Raw genomic sequence first — 25,250 nt, forward strand, 5'->3', positions numbered from 1 at the left:
GAGAGGGAAAGCATATCTTCTCTCTTCTAATTATATTACATCATGTTATTAAACAGATATGATATTTGTAAGTTGAATTATATAACCACACAAGCATTGGTAATAACCTCCATGAAGGTTTTCGGTTTTAAACTGGATTTCTGGATGTCACCTCAATAAACAAAGTTAACTTAAAGTATAAAATTATGTTAAAAACATTATATACTTATACATTTGAGTGACGCATGCTAAAATATATTGCCAATATTATCATGAAAGAATCTTAATAGATTGTGGACATTTTTTATCAGTTTGTAGATAAATATACAGATCTAATGTTTTCTATTCTAGATTCTACATAAGAATGCTTTTCTATTCTACAAAAGAATACTTTTCTGCTATGCTGCATTGAATAGTAGAAAGTTTTAACGCCATAAGTTTTTTTTTTTGGCTTAAAGCTTATATAAAGTTCAATAAAAAAAAACAAACCTAACAAACTCTTTAAATTTCTCTGATAAGTAAATCTTGTATCTGTGTCCATCATTTTATCATGTTTTAAAACATTATTGAACTCAATTATAAAATAAATAAATAAAAAATCAAATTTAGCGTAAGAACAATAAACATCAAAACTATTATTGAAATACCCCCCACGTGTTTTTTTTTTGTTTTTTTTTAACTACGCATTTCTTTTCCATTGATTTAACAAAGTTATTGTAATATTCGATTGTAGTTATTCTCCAAAGGGTATCTTCTTGCTTTAAGAACCTAAGGAGTTTATTCAACCTTTGACTAATCCTTTGTTCATCCAAGCCCAAATAAATTCGATTGGATTCTAATCTGGTGATGAATCTGATCAGATCATTTAATTCATTTCCTTTTCTTCCATTCGAAACGAACAGGAGTAGTGAACGACCGATACTGAAAATTTAACCGAAACCGAAAGTACCAAATTTTTTATTTAGTAAAACCATATCCGAAATTTGGTTTTCAAATGTCGGTCTGTTTCGGCTTTGTTTAAACTTCGGTTGTAATTTTGGTTATGGTTTTACTGAACCGAGGTTTCAATACTTTTGGTTTCCCTTACACTAATTCTCCTCATCTGATCCTGGAACCATTTTAATGGGTCAATTTTTTTTTAACTAATTTTTTCTAATTTTTAAACTAATTTTTCAAGAAATTCCACTTGATTTGAAAAAGTTAACCGGTTTGCAAATTTTTGATCAGCAAAAGTAATTTTTGTAAAATTTGAATTTACCATCTTGTTGAACAATTGCAGCTCAAGTACGGAAATTCCAGTGGCTATTAGAGAGTTGAGACGTGGCGGGACTAAGTGATCTAAGTGTAAAAAAGTGAAAAATATATTTTTTTACGCTAAAATGATCTAAGTGTCCTTGCCAATACGATCCAAAGAAATCTAGCTCCAGAAACTACCTCTTTATTGTAGATAAAAGCATCAACAGATTGAGCTGTCTGTATGTTCACGCGTGCTATTTTCACTAATTGATCTAAGTCCAGCTTAATTTAAGGTCATTTGTTAGTGTAAGTATAGTTGCCCTGATCTTTTGCTCACGAAAAAAAATCTCTTCAATCACTTTTAAAAGTTTGGAATCAATAAACAGGGATGCTTTTTAATGGGACTCATGCAAATCCTACCCGTCCAAAGACGTCGAAATGAGAGTTATGATGACCCAAACGACAGTAGAAGGCAATCAGCTATCAGTTTTACAGCTCCTGATGGTGAAGAAGACCTCAAAAGGGTATGCAAAAAAAAATTTATAGACATTTTTGCTATTAGCCTCCATAAGGTGACTACTCTTGTTAATAGGAAAAAAGCTGGTTTGACCACTTTTAGAGACGTGGAGGGGTAAAAAAGTTCAATTATACTTTTCACGACAGGTATTATTTAAAATACATTAATACCTTTCCCAGGGGGGAAAGCCATTATAGTCGTGCTAAATCTGAGAAAGAGTATTTGAGTTCGGATCTGAATATTAACAGAATGTACTTGGCTTAAAAATTAAAGAACCTGGCACAACGATCTCGAACAAAATTTTCCGACCTGTTTTTTTGAAAGACTTTCCTAAGCTTTCATTTAAATGGCCAAGGTTTGACTCGTGCAAAGCGTGTAATTCTTTTGATCTTAAAAGAAAGTACAATAATGTACTGGTAGCCTCATCAGGTAAGACAGAATTTGAATTACGCTATCGTAAGGTCGGTGTTGTTGCTGAAGTTATCGAATGTGAAACTGCAAAAAGTACACTATCCGGAAGTCAAACATGTGCTATGGATCTACAAAAAGGTCTACCCACTGCCCAAACTGTCCCATACTAAAATGTACTATAGTTGTCAGCTTTCATGCTTCTACTTTGGGATTTATGTAACAGACATGGAGAATGGTATCATGTGCATGTGGCATGAGGGATAATCTGTACAGGGAGGGAACCTAATTGCGTCGTGTTTGGTGCAAGCTATCAATTCAGGATATTTAACTTCCTACAAATGGAATCTATCTGTTTGGAGTGATGACTGTTCAGGGAAACTTAAAAATAGGATGCTTCTTTTCCTCTACATTTGGTTTATTTCAAAGAGCACATTTGATAAAATTGAGCCTAAATTTTTTATATCAGGACATTGCTACTCAGCTTCAGATAGAGACTTTGCCGCCATTAAAAAGCACGCTAAACGATGTAAGCTATGACGTTGTAAAGCGTCTACATTTCATAGCTTACATCGTAGCTCTACAATTGACTGACCGTTCAAGGCCATTGAGATGGGTAAGAAAACTTTTTTTGATTTTTGCACTGTCTCAAACACAATTTTTGATACATCTAAAATGAGAATAAGCCAAGTTTCCTGGTTAAAATTGACAAAAGACAGTCCGGGAATTGTCTATTCTAAGAAAAACTTTAGTAACCTATTACCGTTTCAAGCATGTCGAGTTTTTAAACGTGAAGTATAAATGGGAAAAATTATGCATGCAGAAATTGAACGTCTTACGGTTGTGGTACTCATTAAAGAGACAATGAAGAAGGACCTTCAAGCCGTTATCCGGTATTTCGATGAAGAAAATAGGTTGTATTATGAATATGGTTAACCTCACGCTTCTTGTCTAATAAAAATTTATTAAGTAAAAATGTACTTTTTTAATATGAACATGGGGTAGTTTTTTTTGATTTCCTCCCAAAAAAAATTTTGCCACATTGATCATATTGCACAGCCAGGCCTCAGTTATATTTACTATGTTTGTTGTTACGGAAATTATTTAAATAAACGTTGCCACTTATTTACAGAATTTCATATTTCCAGAGAGATTTAGTATAACTTTTTTTTTTCATTTCTCAACACTGTAATCTAAAGATAAACTATTATATACACACGTTGTTCGTAAACTCTTAAAAAATCCTTTTTTTGACACAAAAATTTCAGCTTTCACGTCAAAAAGACTTCAAAGATTAAGCCATATTTTATAGGTAAAATTGTGCTTTAAAAAAAATACTCTTTTGATGCACCGTTCGAACTTTGTTAGACATTAATAGAGGAAAAGTGTTACAAATGATTGATCCTTATTAAAGCATACATCTTAACTGTGAAGAGTATTCTTAGAAGCCTAATCAGGGTTTAGCTATAACTTTAAACAGCTGCGTAGAGCAGCTAGTTAGCTACTTAGTTTTTTTTTAACATCTAAGCATTTCACATTAAGGTCAATTTATAACTCAAGTGTAAAAACTAAAGTAAAAATTAAAAAGGATTTTAAAACATCATCATCATCATCATCATCATCATCATCATCATCATCATCATCATCATCATCATCATCATCATCATCGCCTGCAAAGTTTCAGCTGAATCGGACAGCTCCAAGCCCAACCTTAAAAGCCTAAAAGTTGCAACAATATATTCAACGATTAAACCCATCCTTTTTTTCATCTTAACGAAACTCATGCCACGAAATAGCTAATATTAAAACAGCAAAAAAGGTAAATTTTTCTTTTATATCTACTGAGATATAAATCTTTAACAAAAATAATATTAATTGCAATTATTAAAAGTATCACTAAATTTTTAGTAACTATGCCATTACAGATGGTTCAGTAAACTTTGCCGTTTCGACCAACATTCAGAGTTTCAAGTTCAATAGTGGTCACCTTATAGTTTTCTAAAAGCGCTAAACTTTTGCATAACCATTTTTTTTTTTAAAATTAATTTGAACAAGAAAGGAGGTCCCAGCATTTTAAAAAATAGTGGGTCACCCTGATATCATAAATATTAAAAGCTATTAAAAAGGAATTTAATTTAGATTTGTAGTAATTATAAATCACTGCGGCACTCATGTTGTAGAATTAGTTGATAAAAGATTTGAAAATCTTTCATCAACTAATTCAATAAACTTCTTTAACATTTTCTTTTTGAACAGCTTTGCTTTAAATATCGCTTTAATTTGCTTAAAAAAAAACAGGCCGCCCAAAAGGAAAAGGTAAGAGGTGGGGAGTTGGGTTGAGAGTGGGAGGGTGGCTAAATTCTTTAAATTGACTCACAAAAGATTTAAAGAAAACTAAACAAACCAAGAGGGGAATTAGTAAAAAAAGAAAAAAATATCAAGTAATTATAACAATAATTGTTTAAAACTAAAAAAGCAATTATCAGACAACTAAAAAATGGTAAACGAAAAAAAAATTTTCCGGCCATCAGCGAAATTTATTCCGGCCATCAGCAAGATACTGTTAAAATGAGAGTTGTTAATTTAAAAAAACTTCAAAATGAACGCAAAAAAAGAAAATTAAAAACTACACACGTTATAACAAAAAAATTTCATCTGCATATTTCGGCGTTGTACTAAAAAAAAATTATTAAAGTTATTCTATATAAATATTTAAATATACAATTCGCAGAGTGCTACCATAAATCTTTTTTGATTTAAACTCGTAGAGAAAACAAAATAGATTTTTAAACTCGTAGAGAAAGCAAAATAGATTTTTTCGAAACTTTACTGAACACTTGAAAGCGAAAATATTCTTGTAAAATGAAAAACGCACAGCCGTACTCTAATGAAAACTTTTTCTTACATGTCATCCGTTTACAAATTTGGCTTAAAAGTATTAAATATCTAAAAGCCTTTTTAATAAATAAAATAAAAAGTGTCAATTGATAAGAAAATTAAATAGAGCAATGAAATAATGTAGCTATGTCATATAAAATGGATTTCTGACCATATACAAAAATAAATAAAAAACTTATTTAAGAAATAAAATAAAATTACAAAAGATATGAGGTTCACTTAAATTAAATCCAACACACAAGAACACACGCACACAAACACCTACAATATTTAAAAACTAAAATAAATTAAAATTGACTCAATATAAAAACGTAAAAAACACAAATTCAATCCATTTAAAATTTTGCCGTTATTAAAATTAGGCCCAATATTTAATTCAACGGGGACTTATTTGATCAAGTTTCAAGCTTGATTGTAAACATGATTTTATCCATTTATGGAAACGTATCATATAGCTTTTGAAGCAATTCCGTTTAAGTCTTTAATAAGGCCTTCTAAACCTGCCATCTCGCTTTCAAGGTCACCCAATGCCTGGTTAAGTACAAAAACTTATTTTATTGAGAAATCATAATATAAGAGATTTTACACAATTTTTAAAATGAAACGTTTTTATTGCTTTGTAATTGGATTTTTGGATAATTAGCTGATAATTATTTATTAGATTATTTTATACCTTTCAAATTGTTGTAAAGTGAAACTAAAAGAATTTTAATCTTTATTTTCAAATTTTACAAGTTTACCGGATGACTGGCTGTACGTACGGTACGTGGTGTTTCAACGTAGGAAACATCACGGACGCTTCCGGCGTAATTTCTGGATCCGTTGTACTATAATGTAAGAGAAGGATAAGTAAAGAAATTCAGGTGAAAACTACATTTTAATTGAATTTAAAAAAAAACTTTTTAAATACCTGAGAGCTTGAACTGTTTTCAATGCTAATTGAAGACGAGGAATAGGTGCTTCCAATACGGTATGACTCTTTCTTATTTAGTTGTTGAGACGTATAATTTACTTTAGAAGTGACATCATTGAAGTCTGAATCGTAGCGAAATAAAGCATCGCCCCCATTGTGTTCTGTATATGGGGTTGAATGTATGATATGCGTTTGCGAAGCTGACAGACCATCTTTCATGTAACCGCTGGTAATAGGTGAATTATAAGCTAAGGTATTATTGTTGCTAGAGGTACGTCCAAGGCTAGCGTACGTACCTGCTCTATCATTAAATGATGAACGATCAAAACCACTTCCTGAACTGTAGGTCCTAGGACCCATAGAGTAAGCAGTATCTCGATTTGACTGTATATTAGGGGCAGGAGGTAACCTGTTGATTTCTACTCCTACAACGTCTGCTGGAACGTTTAATGATGGCTTCAATTCGGACATAGATCCTTGTCTAGAAATCGAAACTGATCCTGATCTAGAATGATTTCTAGAACTTTGACGAGAGTATGATCTAGGTAAACTACCTCCAACGCTACCTAGTGTAATAATTCCACTACCATGCTTTAGACTGTTACCTCTAACTAGAGACGATTGCATATTAGTTTCCCATGCAGAGTTGAAAGATACAGATGATTCTAACAAACCTAGACCTTGCAATGCTTCAAATGCAGCATGCTGCTCTGCTTCAAGACGAGTCTGAAAGAAATCATTACTTTGAAAAAAAAGACCACCAAATTTTAGTTTTGCAGAGAATCCTTGCGGACCCTGATTTGTGATGTACTGTGGCGGTGGTAGTGCGAATTTTTGACAAAAATCATGAAGATTGCTTTTGAATGAAATAAACGAGATATCACCTGGTCCAGGGACTGTGTAACATGCTAAAAATAAGAATGTCTTAAAAATCATAACATACACAAAAACAAATTACCCATCTCTGTACATTTCTGTATAAATCTGTAAAGAATTTTACGTGTAGATTCAATAAAACTCCCATACTTTTTATAGTAAATTTTAAAAAATATGAGAATTTTTTAAACCAAAAAAATATATATTTGCTGAACTATTTTTCGTTTTTAATAAAATATTAAAAACACTATGAACTTGCACCAACTGCAGAGATACCTTGTGGATCATAGACAGCTTGAGAATCCACCATACACAAACCTTGCAAAGCAACCAAGGCTGCTTTTTGTTCTGCTTCCTGACTAGTTGATGTGCGTCCAATAATGTTAAATGTGTGATTGCCTACTTTAACCTAAAGAAAATATTAACTGGTTAATATCACAGTCTATTAAAAGCAATCCATTCAAAAGTTGAAGCATAAAATTAGTAAATTAACGCTCTAAACAAACTAACAGACGGAAACCTAACTTACAGACGAAGAATAGCCGTTATCATAAAGCGAAGTTACAAAGTTTGGAGGTTGAAGACTGCACTGCTGACAGAAATCATGCAAACTGCATTTATAGGAGATAAAAGACCCATCACCCTGTCCAGGAACAGATATACAACCTATATTAAGAAAAGATATTAAAAACAACTTTTAAAACAAACAAAAAAAAAAGTTCATAAAAAAATGAGCACTAGTAACCAGTTATAAAAAATTAATAATATTAAAAATTAATAATAACAATACTAATGGCTAATAATAACAATAACAACAATAACAATAAAAAAAACAACAACAACAGCAGCAGCAGCAACACCAACAACAACAACAACAATTAAAAAAATGATAGAATAAAAATAATAGTAAGAAGAATAATAATTATAACAACAACAACAACAAAAAGTAACAACAAGAATGATAACAAAAAAAAGAAGAAACAACTAAAAAAGCAATAAGCTGCTCACTATCATCACTATATTTGCTTCGGAAGTCTAACACACCAAGACCAATCAAACCCACATGTGCTGCTCGCTGTTCTGCATCTTGCTTAGAAGTTCCGTAATCATAACCGTTGTCATAGGAATGAATTTTCCCAAAAGATACTTTAGAAAGCCAACCCAAGTTACCTTGATTAGTTGAATAAACAGGAGGCACCCAACCTATATTTTGACAATAGTCCTGTAGAGAGGTTTTGTAGGATATAAATGTAGCATCACCTGGAATTGGAACTTTGATATTAGCCAATGAAACCTTGCTAGAATTCAGCGAAGAACTTGTCATACTTTAAAAATAAAAGTAAAAAACATCAACCTTCAAAATAATAGATTAAAAGTAAGAAAATACACAGTATAAAACTGAAAATTCAACATACCGAGATCTTGTAGTTCCAAAACCTGCATCTCCTCCATACATTTCACCATCAACTGCAGAGGTTAATGGAACCATTTCTACATTTACATCTTTGGACTCATTAACAGTGTGACCATTTAACTTTTCATTTGTAGTTAGTGTTAAAACAGGAGTTGTAATATAAAGCTTGTTTCTATAAAAAATTGTTGTAGTTATTGTTAAAACAGGAGTTGTAATATTAAAGTTATTTTTACAAATAATTGGGCAAATAAAAAAAAACAGTAAAAATTTATTAGAAAAAAAAACATTACTTATCATCTTTGTGTTTTTTGCAACAACACGGACAACAAAATAAACAGCAAGGTAAACAGCAACAAAACCAACATTTTTTACAACATGGACAACAACTCCAACACAGTCCCATATCCTTTCTGCAACAACAACACCAAATTATCAACAACAATAACAGAAGCAACAGAATGAACAGAGCAATACCAAGAATAATCCACCATAGTTCCAGACCACCAGAACTATCTGGAAAAAAAATTAAGATTTTGGAATTTCCAAAACCTAAAAGCAAAACCTGTGACATCTTATTTTATTGAATATTTATATTTTTATTGAATAAAAAAATACTTCATTCTTAAAGATTTTTAATTGAAAATTTAAATTACCTGCTTTTGATGCTCCTTTTGTAGGAACTAAATTTTAAAAGTAACAAAAATGAACAAAATAAGGGCATTAAAAGTTTATTTAACAAATTGAAAATTAAAAAAAATATTTTCAAGTAGTAGAAATAAAACATAAAAAGTTTTGATAAAGAAGCTTAGGAAATTTTCTTACCAATAGGAACAACAGCATTTCCACCAACTAAAAAAAGCAAAGTTAATGTGTTAAAAAAATTGGATGTATTTTGTTGAGCATCAATTTAGACCAATATTTAAAGTTATGCAATTTAAGTCCAACATGTTCTACAATAGAGATTTAAAATAAATATCAACCTGTTGTTTTTGAATACATTGCAGACTTGAAACCTTCACCAGCTCCATTTACTGCATAAACTACAAAATAATATTTTGTGCCAGCAGTAAGTTGAGTTATGTTGTGTGTCATACTGATACCTTGATGAAAGAAATACATATTTTATTCTTATAATTATATCAAATGTGTTAAATTTCTATAATTATGTTACAGTTTTTTTTAGACTTACTTTTTGTTTCTATTTTTGGCCATTCTTTATAGTCTAAAGCTTCATCTGCTGAGTAAAGGATAACATACTCTTTGATTTTTCCATTAGGATACCTTGGAACTTGCCAGCTTAAGATAAGCCATGATGGATATTCACCTATCCCTTGAGCAGTCAAGTCAAGAGGTGCACTAGGCACTAAAAGTAAAAAAAGAGCTTGATTAAAAAACTTTTTTTATATACACATGTGAAAACTTTTCTTTTAATACTTTTAACAAGATTTTAGAATGCTTTAGAACAAAATACAAAAAATATTTATTCTTAGAACTGCTAACTGGGTTCATGTAAAATTAAATTAATTTAAAAAATGTACATAAAACTGTTACTCTGAGTTTATTTTCAAAATCTCTTTTATAACCTTAAACAAACAGCATAATACTAATCACTAAGAAAATACTTAATAATTGTGCTCAATGTAATTGTCATCAGGAAAGAAAAGTATTATTTAAAATTTTTTAATATTATTAGCAAACAAAATGTTTTTTCAAAGCTTTTTTTAATTTTTTACATTTTTAGTTGATAAAATACATACATAAATACATACATACATACATACATACATACATACATACATACATACATACATACATACATACATACATACATTCGAACTTTAGCGAATAAATTTAAGACAAGTGCTTCCACTATACAAAGAGTAAAGATAAATTGTGGCTATAAATCTTATATAAAAAAAAAAGTTCCTCGTCAAGAAAGAAAAGCAAGAAAATGTTGCTATTCGATGTTCAAAGCTGCTCTATAAAAAATTATATGCGAAAAAATCTTGTTTGATTAGTAGCAATGAAACTTGTTGTGCTGCATATGTGTTGTAAGGACACCAATATTATTCAGCAATTAATTGCAAGAAACTGAACTCCAATTATAAATGCATTGGAATGCAAAAATTTGCTAAAAATTTCTTAGTTTGGCAAGCAACTTCTAAATGTGGTGAAAGAAGCTCTTGTTTTGTGACTACGGGAACAATTAACACCAAATTATACATAAAAGAATGCCTCAAGAAACATCTTTTGCCGTTTTTAAGAACACACATGGGTAACCCGTTATTTTGGCCTGATTTAGCATCATGTCACTACTTTGGGACAACTTTAAACTGGCTTAGAGAACATAAAGTAGATTTCATTGAAAAACACTGCAATCCACCAAATTGTCCCAAACTACATCCTATTGAAAGATATACCCCTCTTGTCAAAAGAAAACAAAGGTTCAATGTAAAAGAAGCCAAAAACATTAAAGATTTAAAAAAAAAAAAGGATTAGAGCTACCAAGAAAGTCCAGCTGAAGACTGTGCAAAAGCTGATGTCGAGTGTAAAACACAAAGTGCGTGCATTCTCACATACAAAACTTTACAAACTTTCTTAAGTGAAATTTAATAATATTAATATATGTACTTTCAAAGTTTATATAACATTCAATATCAAAATACAATAGTTAAATAAATATCCTTTATAATGTTCGTGCAGATTTTTTCTGGTACATGTCTTATTTAAACAAAAATAAAACTTGATAAACTTGAACTCAAACTATTTCAAAAATTTTACTATTTGACAAACTTGCAAGAAGCGTGAACAAAAATTTTAAGCTCCAAAAACTTGAACTTGCCAAATTTGATGAACTCATACATGCTTAGCATGCCCATAGGAATGATAAACATGCCCCTAGGAATGTATCTCTTTAAGAGAATGAACACTTACAAAATATTATTTTTCTTTGATAAAATCCAACTATTAGAATATATGGCATTTACCAATCAGATTATTATAATACATGGCATTAACCAATCAAATTAACAAATTATAAAAAGAAACAAAATACCAGCTTCAAGTGTTCTTGCTGAGACAGTGACATCAGTGGGAAAAGATGTTTCAGTAGCATGCTTAACATAAAAGTTGTAGGTAGTGAAAGGTGTAAGGTCAGCTATATATGCTTCATTTTTAAACACTGCTAAATTCTTAGTCTCAGGTACACCATTAATGTCATACACATCATACCTTAAGTAAAAATTAAATATGTGTTTTAAAGGATAATTCATAATCTTGAGTAAAGAACAGAAAACTCCGAAACAAGTAAAAACCATTTCACGATTATTGCAACAATGCTAACCTAATACTGTTTGCATAAAAAAAACATATCAGAAGTTTAATTGAGCCTTTCATTGAGCTATTTATTGAGTCAAGTGACAAAGTCAACTTAACTCCATATCAAGAATCATTTGAATTTAACTTGTTATTTTACGTAGACTTACATTTACTTCAGAATAACTTATAATAATAAATTACTTCTGAATTAACTGTAACCAAGAAAATTTACATTTGAATTTAATATCTACCTCACTATATAGTTAGCAACTCCAGATACAATTCCAGTATCGATCCATTTAAAAAAAATATTGTTAGAACCTTCTGTCACACCTGTTATTAGTACAGCTGATTTTAATGCTAAAGATGGTTTTTATAAATTTTGAGAAACTGCAAAGTAATACAAACCAAAAAAATAACATTTATATATATATATATATATATATATATATATATATATATATATATATATATATATATATATATATATATATATATATATATATATATAAATGCATTTCATGGAAAAAAAGACAAATGATAAAAATGAACAGCAAAAAAAAAAAAAAAAGCATTCTAAAACAATTTATCTTTTCATTGTAAAGACACTTTTAATACCTTGCAGTGTTGTAGCTTCCTTCTTTACTAAGGGACTTTTTCCAAACTGATTAAATGCTTGAACACTGACACCATATCTTTCATTGGGTTCTAAACAATATTCACTCGATTAAATTCAAGGCAGTTGTAAAATTCAAAGGAATTTAACTATGAAAAGGTAAATCAATGAGTATTATATACCTATTCCATTATAGAGCAACACCTGAGCATTTTTTCTGCCAAGTAAAGTATTTTGGAAAATTTCAACTTTCGTCTTTACATTTGTAATAGAGACTTTATATCCTCTGACAATAACTTGAGAGCTTGACACAGGTGGCTCCCATGAAACAAGCAATGAATCTGCCTTAGGAACTATTGTTAGCTGTGAAACAGGATCTGGCTGTTTATCCTCTTTTAAAGAAAAGATTACTCTTTCTTAGATTTAAGAGAAATTAAAACTAGATAGTAATATATGATTAATTCATAATAAATTAGAATAAAAAAATAGGTTAGAACCAAATATAAAAACATATCATGATAATGTATACTAAATATATCACTGTTGGTATAACTCCTAAATTACAAAAACAAGAAATAAAGTTATAAAATTGCAAAAATGTGAAGAACTAGGGCACCTATCATAGTTGCCTTTTTCAGTACTGGTGATTTCCTTCCCTCACCATTACCATCAACAGCAACCATATAACTTTCATATGACTTTCCAAACAATATACCAGTTATGTTGTAGCCTTTTGCAGAGCCAATTGTTGTTTTACTGACCCAATTATCTGATGGGACCACACGATAATAAACAATATAACTCTTTATATCTCCAGTTACATAAAGTGGTTCATCCCATGTTACCATTAAAACATCAGCTGCATCTGGATCATGAATAAACTTTACATCTGCAGGTTCACTTGGGCCTAAAATAAATTCCCAAATAGAGTTTTACAACAAAATTAATTTTATTCAAAACCATTATTAATCGGAAAAAAACTTACCTTCAGAAGTAAGTTCTCTTGTCTTTACACTTATTGTTGGTGAGGCTGCACCTTGCCCACTCCCACTCACTCCACGTACATTAAGATTGTAGAGAGTCTGAGGCAAAAGTTTGGTAATTTTCCATTCACTTGATGCTTTCTAAATAACAATATTTTTAAAGGGTTTTGAATATTTTTAGGTTGTGATTATAAATGTCTACTTGTATTTTTGTATTTCTTATGAAACATGAAACTGTACATAAGAAAATTACAAAGATACAAGTATTACATGAAACTGTCCATAAGTATTACAAAGATACAAATAGACATTTCTACATAAAATACTTGTATGCGCATTAATGATAAATGTACATACAAATATTAAACAAATCTCATTGACTGATGATTGTTTTGTATAGATGAATTACACAAAATGAAGATAAGAGAAAACTTATCTTCATTTTGTGAAATTCAGAAATATTTGAAACAGGAATACTTTTAGCACTATCTTTTATCTTTTATTTCATGTTTCATTTTACATTTTATCAAAAGCATGGTAATTGAGCTTAAAGGATTCTTTAAAATTTATACAAGTATTTTCTATACTTCAAAAATGACCAAAAATGTGTGCTAAAATATGTATTAACTTGTTAAAACTTTCTTTTTTTTTTTTTTACAAACAAGGCTGAATGAAACTAAAATAAAATGTGATTGGTGGATTAATTTTTTTTTTTAAAAAAAAAAGTGTTTTTTAATTGAAATTTTTTTATTCTACAAATATTCAAGCCTTCAAGCATTCTAATGTATTCAAACTAATATTGGTAATAATGGTAAGTGATAAAATACAACTTTGTTGCATGTACTTTTACTTTTAACAGTCCAGAATATGATGTCATTTCTCTTTGCGCCAATCAATGCTCTTTAAAAATTTTAACCAACAATGATTTTTTCAAAGGGAACATCTGTTGAACTCAGCACACATTAATTGTTAATTTCTCAAAAACTACTTAACAGACTTTTCTAATTATTTTTTACATTTTTAATTTGATGCTAAAATAGAAAATGAATATTTTTGTAAATACTTGACAGAGAGTTTAAAACTATCCGGCTAGATAATTTTTAAATATTGATATCAACAGGCAGATTTTTTTTATTTACAAAACCTAAACAGGTACTTTATTAAGCAAGTATTATAAAATATTACCACAGTAAACATTCAAAAATGACAAGTTTTGTTTGGAAGCTTTTTAAAATGAATGATTCTTGTGAATCAACAGCAATTTGAATTCCATGTGGAAAGTAGATAAGCAGGGGATCTAATAATCCTGGTCAAAACTTGTTTTCTACAACTCCTTTACAAAAAGTCTCATTTAAAAAAGAATGAATAGGAAAGAAAAATAATATTCAACCTTCAAGATATAGAATGTTAATGATAAAAAGTCAAAGAAATACATAAAAAAATAGCTATGCTGATTGCTTTAAATAAACAACCATTTAGTATTACTGAAGATCATGGAATTATTGGTTTAATAGCTCATTTATAGCATAGGTACCTAATCCCAAGCAGAAATTTTTTTCAAAGAAAGTACTTCCTCGATTGTATGACAATATAAAGAAAAAAGTTTTTATTTAAATTACAAAATCACAGTACATAATGTGCGTCAGATACTTGGACTTGTCCCTTGATACTTCAGATACTTGGACTTGTCCCTTATCTTATGAAACATTTATTTCTTTATAAGGACATTAGATAAAAAAAACTTTTGAACGCAAATAAGCTGTACTATATGCTTCATATTTTCCAGAATCTCACTATATATAGTTGAACAGTTCATCAATACTTTAGAAAGCAGAGAACATAGTTCAACAAAAAGAAATTTAGTTAAAAATGGAGAATACAGTTTTATCTCAAATATTAGTGAAGATTTATTAGCTAAAGCACATACGATAGCAGGCCATTTTAATCATTCATCAAAGGAATGTATAGAATTTAAGTTATTGCAACAACAACAAAATGAAACACCTCTACTTTTAGAGATGTCCCCACTCATTTGAGTAGTGTATACTTAATGTTAGAATAACTTCAGAAACTTAAAAGAGCAGTTCAAATATATTTAGCTGATCATAATGAGCTGCCAACATTCATACCAAATGATTGGAAATTCATTGAAAATCTATTGTATATTTTGAAACCTTTTTTTAAACTTACTAAGTTTATAAGTTCTGAAGTTTGTAGTTTGTCATCAGTAGTTCTAAATATATTGATGATACAGTTCAAACAACAAAAAAACCTTTAAAAAAGATAATCTAAATATTACAAATGATGAATGACACATTTTATCCACCATTATTGATCCTTGCTACAAGCTCAAATTTCTTCCTATTGATAAAAGAGAGCAAGCAAGATCAATGCTATAAGAGGCTGTAGTAAAAAATCAAAAAAATAAAAATGAACTTTCACCAGAAGTTATTAACATTGCTTTAGTTCCGATCATTTAACACCAAAAAGCCAAGAAAAAAATACAGTTGATTTGACAGAGAATGACTTAAATATCTTGCTTTTTAGAACTTGTAGAATATGAAAGAAATGGGGGTAAGAACTTTTTTTTCTTCTTATAAGAAAATTTACAACAAACTTTTTTTAACAGTACTTTGTCAAAACTAAATAAGATTATCAATTTTTATTATTATTATAATTCATTCAATTATTATTATATTATGACATTACTGTATATTATAGATAGCTGATTTAAGTGTTATATTTATATTTAATTCTTGTAAAAGTTTTGTAAGTTGTTATTGAAAATTGCTTTGCCTATTTTATTTCATTTCGTATTGTTTAATAAAATATAATTACAAAATTCATATTTTGTAACTTTATTTGTTATTATTTTTTAGAAAATGATGGTTATATACATTTGTACAAACTGCTCAAGAAGCTGATGTTTTCTTTAACTATTCTATTACAGATAAAAACAATGATGCTTTAAATGATTGGAAACACGAAGAAAAAGTTTCACTGCTAAAAGCATTTTCACTGTCCTTAAATTATTAGCACTGCCAGCATCTTCTGTATTATTAAAGAGATTGTTTTCTGAATATGGAATAATTTATGAGAAAAAGTGACCAAGACGGTTACCTCAACATGGAGAAATGCTATTGTTTATACACCAAAATGCAAATAAATTTTTGAGTGATAAAATCTGTAGTTCTCGTGCACGATAAGTTCTTAACTCAACTTGAACAATATTTTATTGAATTGTTTTTTTAAATTCAAATTAAAATAATTATTAGATAATTCAAAAACATGAGCACTATATTTGTGTTCTACCTTCTGTTATTGTGTCAATTACCAAAATATTTAATCAGGTCTAACCTGTGCATCTTTAAGACTCTTGTATAAGAGTTAAAACAAGTTTTTTTTGTTTTTGTTAAACATGAAATATCCGGTTTAACCAAAGAGATTATTTTATTATCTAGCCAGATACCAGATAATATACAAATTTAGCCTAGATATCCAGCCAGATGTCCTATCTGGGACACCCCTACTTGATATCTCCTGGATCTTGCTTTGAGATATCTTCTTTTGAAGCTGTTATCCACTTTTTCTTAAAATCTTCTTCATCTAAAGTTAATTTCTTACTTTTCAATAAGATTGCTTTTATAATTGACCAAAAACTCACTGTTCAGGACAATTTGTAGGACTTACTTTCTTAGGTACCAATCCTATGCCCTTTTATTTTTACCATTCTAGTGACTTCTTGGAGATTTTAGCCAAAACAGGTCAAAATATTGTGGGCATATCATGCCTTTTAATGAATGGCAAAAGGGATTCCTTTAAGCATTTTTATATAAAACTGAGTTCAAAGTCTTACAAGTAATATATATGGTGTAAACAGAAACAGATTGCTTGCGATACAAGAAACTTGGGAACAAACTTTTTAGTTTGAATATATTTGAATTTGTTACTGACATATCTACCTTTCAACTGATAAAAATATTGCTGACTTGGCAATTGTGAATAGCCCTTTTTGAAAGATGTTTTATTGTTTTCAATTTAACAGAATTTTCATTTGGCTTAAAAGTTTACATAGATTTTTTGAATGGCAAATTGCTTTAATTTACCCATAAATTGATTGCTTTAGAGTTTTCCTTTTATTATATGCTTTATATTGAGACTTAAGGTACTTTTCATATCAAAACTTGGCAGCATTTAAATTTTTTCACAAGATCTCTCTGACTGAAATGGGTTTGCTTTTATGGAGTGAATGAATGATTTTATGGAGTGAATGAATGATTTTATGGAGTGAATGAATGATTTTATGGAGTGAATGAATGATTTTATGGAGTGAATGATTGATTTTATGGAGTGATTGATTTTGCTTTATATTTATTCTTAAACCCTTTCTTTTTTCCCTAGTTGCCAAGCAACACCAACAACTTATGATAAAGAAGGATTTTGAATATAAATTTCCAAAACTTTTTCTCAATTTATTATTTGTTTACTCGTTTTAACACAATAATAATAATAACCAATATTAATATTAATATTGGTATTAAATATATTTAACACCAATAAAATCGAACCACAGCCCATAAGCTTTATAGTGCAAATAAATTTGCTAAATCAGTTTTTGAGTAAGTAACAATTAAAGAATGCTGAATATTTTAATGTTCAACTGATATGAAGATAAAATTTGAAAACTTACATTACATAATTTGACAGTTTAAAAGGTGATAAAGAAGTTTGAGCAAACAGGTTTGATTATAGACAGTAAATCATCTGTTCATTGTGATATCAACAAGATTATCAAAAACATTATAAAAGTATAACAAAAATAATAACAAAAAAGAGATTTAAACTGAAAAGAGATAAAGTAATTGACTGTTGTATAGTACTTATTTAATCTCTCAAAAAGAAAAATTCTTTCAACAAGAAAAACAGAAAGACCTACAGGAATATCTGAAATAACTTTTGCAGCTTGTCTTAAGTCTCCTTCAAAGTATTGTAGCTCATAAGACAACAGATTACCATGAAAATCTTTTAAATCTATTGGTGACCATCGTACTTTTAATGTTTCACTACCAATAGACACAGCTTTAAGTAATAATGGGGCAGGAGGAACTAAAGAATGATGAAATTTAATCCTTTTATTAAATTTAGTTTTAAACAGAAACTTAAAACTAAACAAAGAATAATATACTTATTAAGAATAGTCTATAGAAATTAACTAAAATTTAAATTTTTTCCCTGAAACAATCTTTAGTTAACAATCACTGGTTTGATTACTATGCCTCTCTCTCTAAACATTATTAAAGTGGTAAACTAAACAAACTATGTGAAATTTTTCAGAAGAAACTAAAATCTACATGATCTTGTGCATTTCAGTTCATGCAGTACTCTTTAAACTTCAGGATTCAACTCTCTAAGCTGTATGTAAAAGTTCTTAACATTCTTTGAAACAAACTTAAATTACCTTCTTCAAGGGTCCTTACTCTTATTATGCTTGATTTCAAACCTGCAACAGCTCCATTAAATGGAATAACATAGAAATCATAAAGCGTATTTGGTTGAAGATTTCTAATGATTGCAGGTGGTGATGTAATACTGCTCACTTGCAAAGATGAAGAAGAATCTTCTGCATCTTGGTAATATACTTTGTATGATGTAGGCACAGGACCACTATAAAAACAAAAAAAAACTCAAAAGAATTTTAGCTTCACTATTTCTTACCATGGAAAAGTTTTTACTGGGTGAGGCAAAGGCTCCATTTTAAAAGAAATAGTGCAACTTTCAGGCCTGATAAATAGCTACTTAAGTACAGTTGAATGCATCAGGACTTATCTACTCTCTTTTATAGTTACAAAAAGATCCATTCTCTTTATTATAGTTACAAAACCTATAGTATGTAGAACATTGATATACCATTTTAAATATGGCTGAAACAGAAGCATGGTATGTTTAAGCTCAAGAAAAGCTGTAACCTAATAATTTTCACAAAGAAATGGACCATTGTTTAAAATAACAAACTTTAATATAAGATAAATTATAAGATAAACAAATGTGTTAAAGGGGATCTTTATCAAATGTGTTAAAGGGGATATTTACATGTTTAAATTTTATGGTATTTTAGAACTACACTGAATGATAAATATCTTAATGGAGGGTTCCTTAAGAAAAAAATACCTTAATGGAGGATTCCAATTAAGATTTGTAACAGTCGTTAACACTGGAGTAACAATAAAATTTGTGACAGATTGAGGAGCTTCAGATGCTAAAAATTTGAAAAGATATTTAATCTGCATAAAAAATCTTAAAACATCCAATTCATTTTAACTGATAATTTTAAGTAAAAAAATACCATTTGGAAAATCTACAATGACTTCTTCAGATTTAGGCCCAGCAATATTGTTATTGTAAGAAACAACCCAAACACGGTAACTTACACCAGGAGTAAGATTATCAATTTGCAATGAAGTAGTGCTAGCTGATTTTTGAAGAGGGTTGCCAGAAAACCCTCTTGGTGTGAAGAAGACAACATAATTTTGGACAGCTCCACTGAAATAGAATTTTTTTATTTGATTTAAAAAAAAGAGTAACATGACATTTAAATTATTACCTTTAGCAAAAACAAAAAAATTAAATTTAAAAATTTGAAAAAATTTAAGTTTCACTTTCTATCTTAAAACATTATTCGCTTTCAGCTGCACAGAAAATTATCTAACATTTAAAAGTGTCATTTAAAAAATGTTTATAAAATGTTTTATTTAAGGGAAAACATTTTCCATTGTTCTTAAGATATTTATTTAACAAGAGTTTAAAATAACTAAAAAAATTTACTTATATTTAACTAAAATTTAAAAGAAGAACAATTATACAATGGAGAATTTTAAACTTGGCTAAAAAAGATACTGCATTGCTTACCTTTTTGGTGAATCCCATGACACAGTCATTGAAGATTCAAATGGTAAAACTTTTAAATTGGTTGCAATTCCTGGTAAACTTGATTCATCTTCAGTTTTGGCTTTAACTACATCAGAGAAAAGACTTGGTCCATTGCTGTTAAATGCTTGTATCCTAAATTGGTACATAGTTCCTGGAGAAAGGTTTTTTACGGTTAGAAATCTTTGCGTAGGATCACTAACAGTGATTCTTGCTGAAATATTAATTTTAAAAAAACATTTTACTGTTGCTTTGACTTCTTTTTAAATTTTATGAAGTCAAAATAAATAAAAAATAAAAAAAGTAGCATACTTGCTGTGGTCAATGAACTGAAGTAAATAATTCCATAACTTAATATAGCACCATTTGATATTGCTGGTTCTTGCCATCTCAAATCTATATCTGTTGAAGATTTCACTTGTGCAACAACATTCAGTGGTTTTCCAGGAACAAGCACACTGTTAACTGTACTCTGTGTTGTAATTGTGTCTACAATATAACTAAATTTATCAACGGAAATTTGGTGAAATTTCAGCCAATCAACAAAAAAATCTATTAAAAAAAATTTAACTATGTTCTTATAACTAACAAAAAACAATAACAAGGATTAATGACATTTTGAGAAGTGAATAGATCCAAAAAAAAAAAGAAACAACAAACATTCAGACCTTTAATTTTTAAAGGATAAACTATGCCAAATAACTTATCCTTTAAACGTTAAAGTTTTACTTTCCATATGCAAGTAAATGAATGAATTGAAATTACCTTTCGGAACAACTATTAGCTCAAAAGACATATGAATATTTGTGTTCCCAATTCTTCCTTGGTACATTCCAGCATCAGAATTTATCAAATTATTTATAATAACATAGTCAGAGCCAAATTGTAAGTAGTCAGCTGACGCTATGTCAACAATTGCACCATCATGATACCAATTGACATTTGAGCTCCCACGAACATTAAAGTTTACTGTAACTTTACTCTCTTCTGTTGCAGTTACTTGTGAGGGAGGACTCAAAATAATTTGTGCAGGACCTATTTAAAAGTAGTTTAACTATAAAATATGCTATGAATTTTGCAAAACAATTTTTCAGAGTAAAAAAAAAAAAAAAAAAAAAAACCCACTGTTAACTTTGACTTGTGCACTGGCTTCTATCTGCTGACCAGCTGATTCTGCAACCACTTTATAGATACCAGCATCTTCATCTTTTGAAAACTGAACCTTTAAATTTCCTTTTCCAAATATTGATATTCTATCATTGAAATTAACTTTATTTCCATCTTTATACCAAGTATAGGATATAGGAGCAGAACTATCAGCAAATGCTTCTAAGATGGTGGAATAACCCCATTCCAGTTCAATACTTTGAGGTTTACCAAGAAAATAAAATGCTTTATTGATTGGTCGAAGTGATGCTAAAAAAGTGAGAAAGAAGCAAAAGTGTTAACGTAAAAAAAAACTTTAGATTATATCAGCAATTTCATGGAATTGAACCTGTGCATCATCAGTTTAATTACCAAAAAAAAAACACTTTTACTAAAAAAATTTGAACCCAATTAAATTTAGGTGTCGGAAATCAAGCCACTATAGTAAGAACTAAAAGCTTCAGCACAAACCTTCTTCTACAGTGATTTTAGCAAATTTTCCAAACATTGTTTGACTGGTAGCCTTACTATAAGCAACTGCTCGGATCTCTCCATCATCAGAAGATAACAACCCACTTATTTGTAAAACTCCTTGAGGAAGCACTGTGAATCGTGGATCATTATTCTGAACAGATGGCTTTCCACGATAGTTCCAGCCAATATTTGGCTCTGGGTTGAAATTACTTGTATTGACTGATAGTCGCAATCCACCAGTTATATAGCCTGTGGTTGCATATACATCAGAAGCAAAAAATTGGGGAAAAACTAAAATGATAATTACAAGCAGTATTATTTACATATTTCACACAAAATCATCTTTTATACCAAAATCATCATATTTTAGGGCTCTAAATACAATTTTTTTTAAACATTAACAAAAAAAATTGAATTAATAGCCTTAATCTTTAGTAAAAAATTTTTTGGATTGCTATTCTTTAATGGTTGTGTCAACGCCTGACAAAATATTTCAACTGATATTTCAACTTTAAAAAAAAAAATCAGATTCAACTCTTGTAGATCATCAAATAAAAGTTTATACTTTGGTGCTTCATGGGAAAAAAGTTTTTTTGGACTTTATGATAACTTTTAAATCCTTTAATATTTATTAAGACAGGTTTATGTCACAGCATGACATCAGGATATGATCAGTAAAACAGTGTATTAAGTATTAAGCATCTAAAGCTGATAAACAATCTGATTGAAACAAAAAGAATTAGTAAGACTTTATAATTTTACATTAAAGTAATACTCTATTGGTTTTGCTTATTAACCACCCATATAAAAAGTACAAACTAAGTTTATCCCAAAAGTTATTGTTGGTCAGTTTATAGTATCTGTAAGACGTATGGGAACATGATTTCATTTTAATTAACTCATTGGTTTGTTTTAAGCGATGAGCATGCAATATTTCTTGTTTCTTACAGAAGTTTTTGATAAGATTGCCTTACTATCTGATTTTTTATCATTAAAAACATCTTTAACTCACTGATGTTCTTAGTTAAGTTATACATGATAAGAACTTAAGCTTTGAATATTTTACTTTGCTCTTATAATTGATTTTATTTCATTTTTATATAATTGATTTTAACTCTCATAATTAACTTTCAATAATTCATATGGAATAATTCTATTTTCATATATAGAATCAAGTCAAGTCACTAATAATATTAACTAAATTGTTACTAAATATTTTTGCAAAAATTAGAATAGATAGACACTTAAATTTAATTTCATGTCATAAAATTACTTGTTTCCAAATAGTTATGTTTTCAAGACTTTTCAAACTTAAATGTTGCATACTAACTTATTTTAAAAAGTTGATTATATTGCAAAACGCATGAAAATAAATATAAATACATTTAAATATGAATACATTTGGGTTTACAAATTAAACAAGTTTGTACCTTCTGTTTGAACTTTGGCATTTCTAGAAACTAATTTTAATTCAGCATTGTTTATTTCTATGGCTACTTTCACAATACACTTATATATTCCAACATCTTCAGCTGCAATAAATGATGATATCAAAAGATCACCCTGATCAGTTATTGTATATCTATTATTGGAAACTTCATTATTGTCTTTAAACCATAAATAGCGTGGAGGAGGTGAACTAGTAGATCTGCATTTTAAAGTTAAAGGCTTTTTTTCATATCCAAATGTATCTTCTGGTTCTTCTAACAATACAGGTGGTTTATATGATAATCCCAATTGACATGTGTATAATAAGAATAAGATCAATTCAAGTCCTAACATTTTTTTGAGTAAGAGTTCATATTTACCCTGATCTTCTCTAAAAGATTTAACCACATATATAAATTCATGTAGTATACATACAAATGTGTGTATGTTATATAGATATATATATATACATATATACATACATATATACATACATATATACATACATATACATATACATATACATATACATATATACATACATACATACATACATACATACATACATACATACATACATACATACATACATACATACATACATACATACATACATACATACATACATACATACATACATACATACATACATACATACATACATACATACATACATACATACATACATAAATACATTAGTAAAATCAGGATATAAACTTAAAAAAAAAAAACTTAATAATTATTCTTGCACTTTAGAAATGCTTAATAACACAGCAGAAACAAAGAAAATAATGATGCTTGCATCATAATAATGCCTGATAACACAGGAGTAACAAACAACAATAAAATTTTAATAACAACAACAACAATATTAACCCAATAATAACATAAGCAAATAAAAATAATAATGAAAGTATTATACAATTGTAAATTTATTTAACAGGTTGTATATTTAACAACATAATGTTTACTGGAACTTCCAATTGTTGTTTGCTCGTTCATTTCAACTTAAAATTTCGTTCTACGGCGAATTACTGACTGAACTTTGTCAATCAACTTTAACAATTATTTCCTTTTAACTTGTTTACATTTTTTAATTAGTTAAAAGCGCTAAAAGAATTTATTTACAAATTTTCTATAAGTTATGCTTAAATTTTATGTAAGCTATTTATATGGTTTTGAAATATTTTAGGTGCTTCTAGCAGATTTTTGTTACTTATAAAAGTAATATAGAATTATATCATTAATTAAGACTCTTAATTAAAACTTTGATACAAATTAAAAAGCATTACGATCACTAAAAGTTAATTTAGATGTTAACATTATTACGTTGTTATTAATAATCTTGCTTGAATGCCAATAAAGTATTTCTTCTGAAGCAATTTTTACGTTTTCCACACACAACGCCTATCTCACAATAGGATCAAATTCATGAAAGTGGACTTAATTATTTTAAAGTTTTCGCATTAAATATAAAACTTAGGTTTTAAAAAATAAGATTTTATACCTTTTTTACCAACCGTAACAACGAAAGTGTTTTCTTTTTTTTTAAAAAAAAAACTCTTGCTAGTAACTTTCAATAACTCGTCTATATACGGACACAATTTTGAATAAATTTTTTGAAGCGGATTTTAAAAAATTCCTTTTTGTATTCGATAGCATATAATGAAAAGCTCTGCTATAGACTTTAGATAATTGCCAGCTTAATATTGTTGGCATCCTGAACTCCACGTGGGTTTATTCATAAAAAGTTTGAATCGGTAAGAACTACACATCCTACTGTATGATAATATATTACTTCAAAAAATTCGTATATTTTAAAACACGAAATGATATTCACTATACGGAATTCGTTTTGATAAAGCAAGAGCCCAAAATTTCTGACGGGTGAGTGAGACACAGGAGACAGATCGAATTGATTATTAACATGGGAAAAAACCTTTTTACACTTTTTCTCTTTTTAGTTTACCAAACGCGAAAACTTTCAGACGAATTTTAATAAGATAAAGCTTTCGAAGATTTACTCATAAACATTTATTTACACCACGTAATTCTGTTTTGCAATATTCTTAGATCAAGGGCGTTGATGACATCTTTATTTTGTATTTTTTTGCATTGTA

General features: G+C 28.9%; 1 protein-coding gene across 1 annotated transcript; it reads right to left on the reverse strand.

Moving 5' to 3' along the window:
* Positions 1-5,020: 5,020 nt before the first annotated feature.
* On the reverse strand, positions 5,021-23,521 carry LOC145182969 (netrin receptor DCC-like). Its single transcript, XM_090084885.1, has 28 exons — positions 23,133-23,521; positions 21,700-21,993; positions 21,208-21,498; positions 20,848-21,117; positions 20,395-20,571; positions 20,065-20,296; positions 19,502-19,698; positions 19,327-19,414; positions 18,617-18,822; positions 18,095-18,264; positions 13,161-13,299; positions 12,792-13,082; positions 12,358-12,567; positions 12,178-12,267; positions 11,811-11,919; positions 11,297-11,472; positions 9,431-9,604; positions 9,222-9,341; positions 9,064-9,090; positions 8,895-8,921; positions 8,532-8,754; positions 8,243-8,413; positions 7,836-8,152; positions 7,357-7,493; positions 7,104-7,236; positions 5,949-6,859; positions 5,779-5,865; positions 5,021-5,569 (listed from the first exon to the last, which is right to left on the reverse strand). The coding sequence occupies exons 1-28, from the start codon at positions 23,482-23,484 to the stop codon at positions 5,486-5,488; spliced, it is 5,703 nt and encodes a 1,900-aa protein (XP_089941011.1). The 5' UTR covers positions 23,485-23,521; the 3' UTR covers positions 5,021-5,485.
* Positions 23,522-25,250: the final 1,729 nt, after the last annotated feature.

Source organism: Hydra viridissima, unplaced genomic scaffold (assembly GCF_058129835.1).
Source record: "Hydra viridissima isolate aposymbiotic clone 2 unplaced genomic scaffold, HvirCarnegie_v1 scaffold_4, whole genome shotgun sequence".
Classification (NCBI taxonomy): domain Eukaryota; kingdom Metazoa; phylum Cnidaria; class Hydrozoa; order Anthoathecata; family Hydridae; genus Hydra; species Hydra viridissima.

Bases quoted from the DNA above. Each gene is read 5' to 3' on its own strand.
- LOC145182969 (XM_090084885.1), bottom strand. From the start codon at position 23,484: ATGTTAGGACTTGAATTGATCTTATTCTTATTATACACATGTCAATTG. The intron at 8,153-8,242 runs GTATGTTGAATT...TTATTTTTAAAG, and splicing joins TTTGGAACTACAAGATCTCG to TATGACAAGTTCTTCGCTGA. The intron at 5,866-5,948 runs GTATTTAAAAAG...CTTACATTATAG, and splicing joins AAAACAGTTCAAGCTCTCAG to TACAACGGATCCAGAAATTA.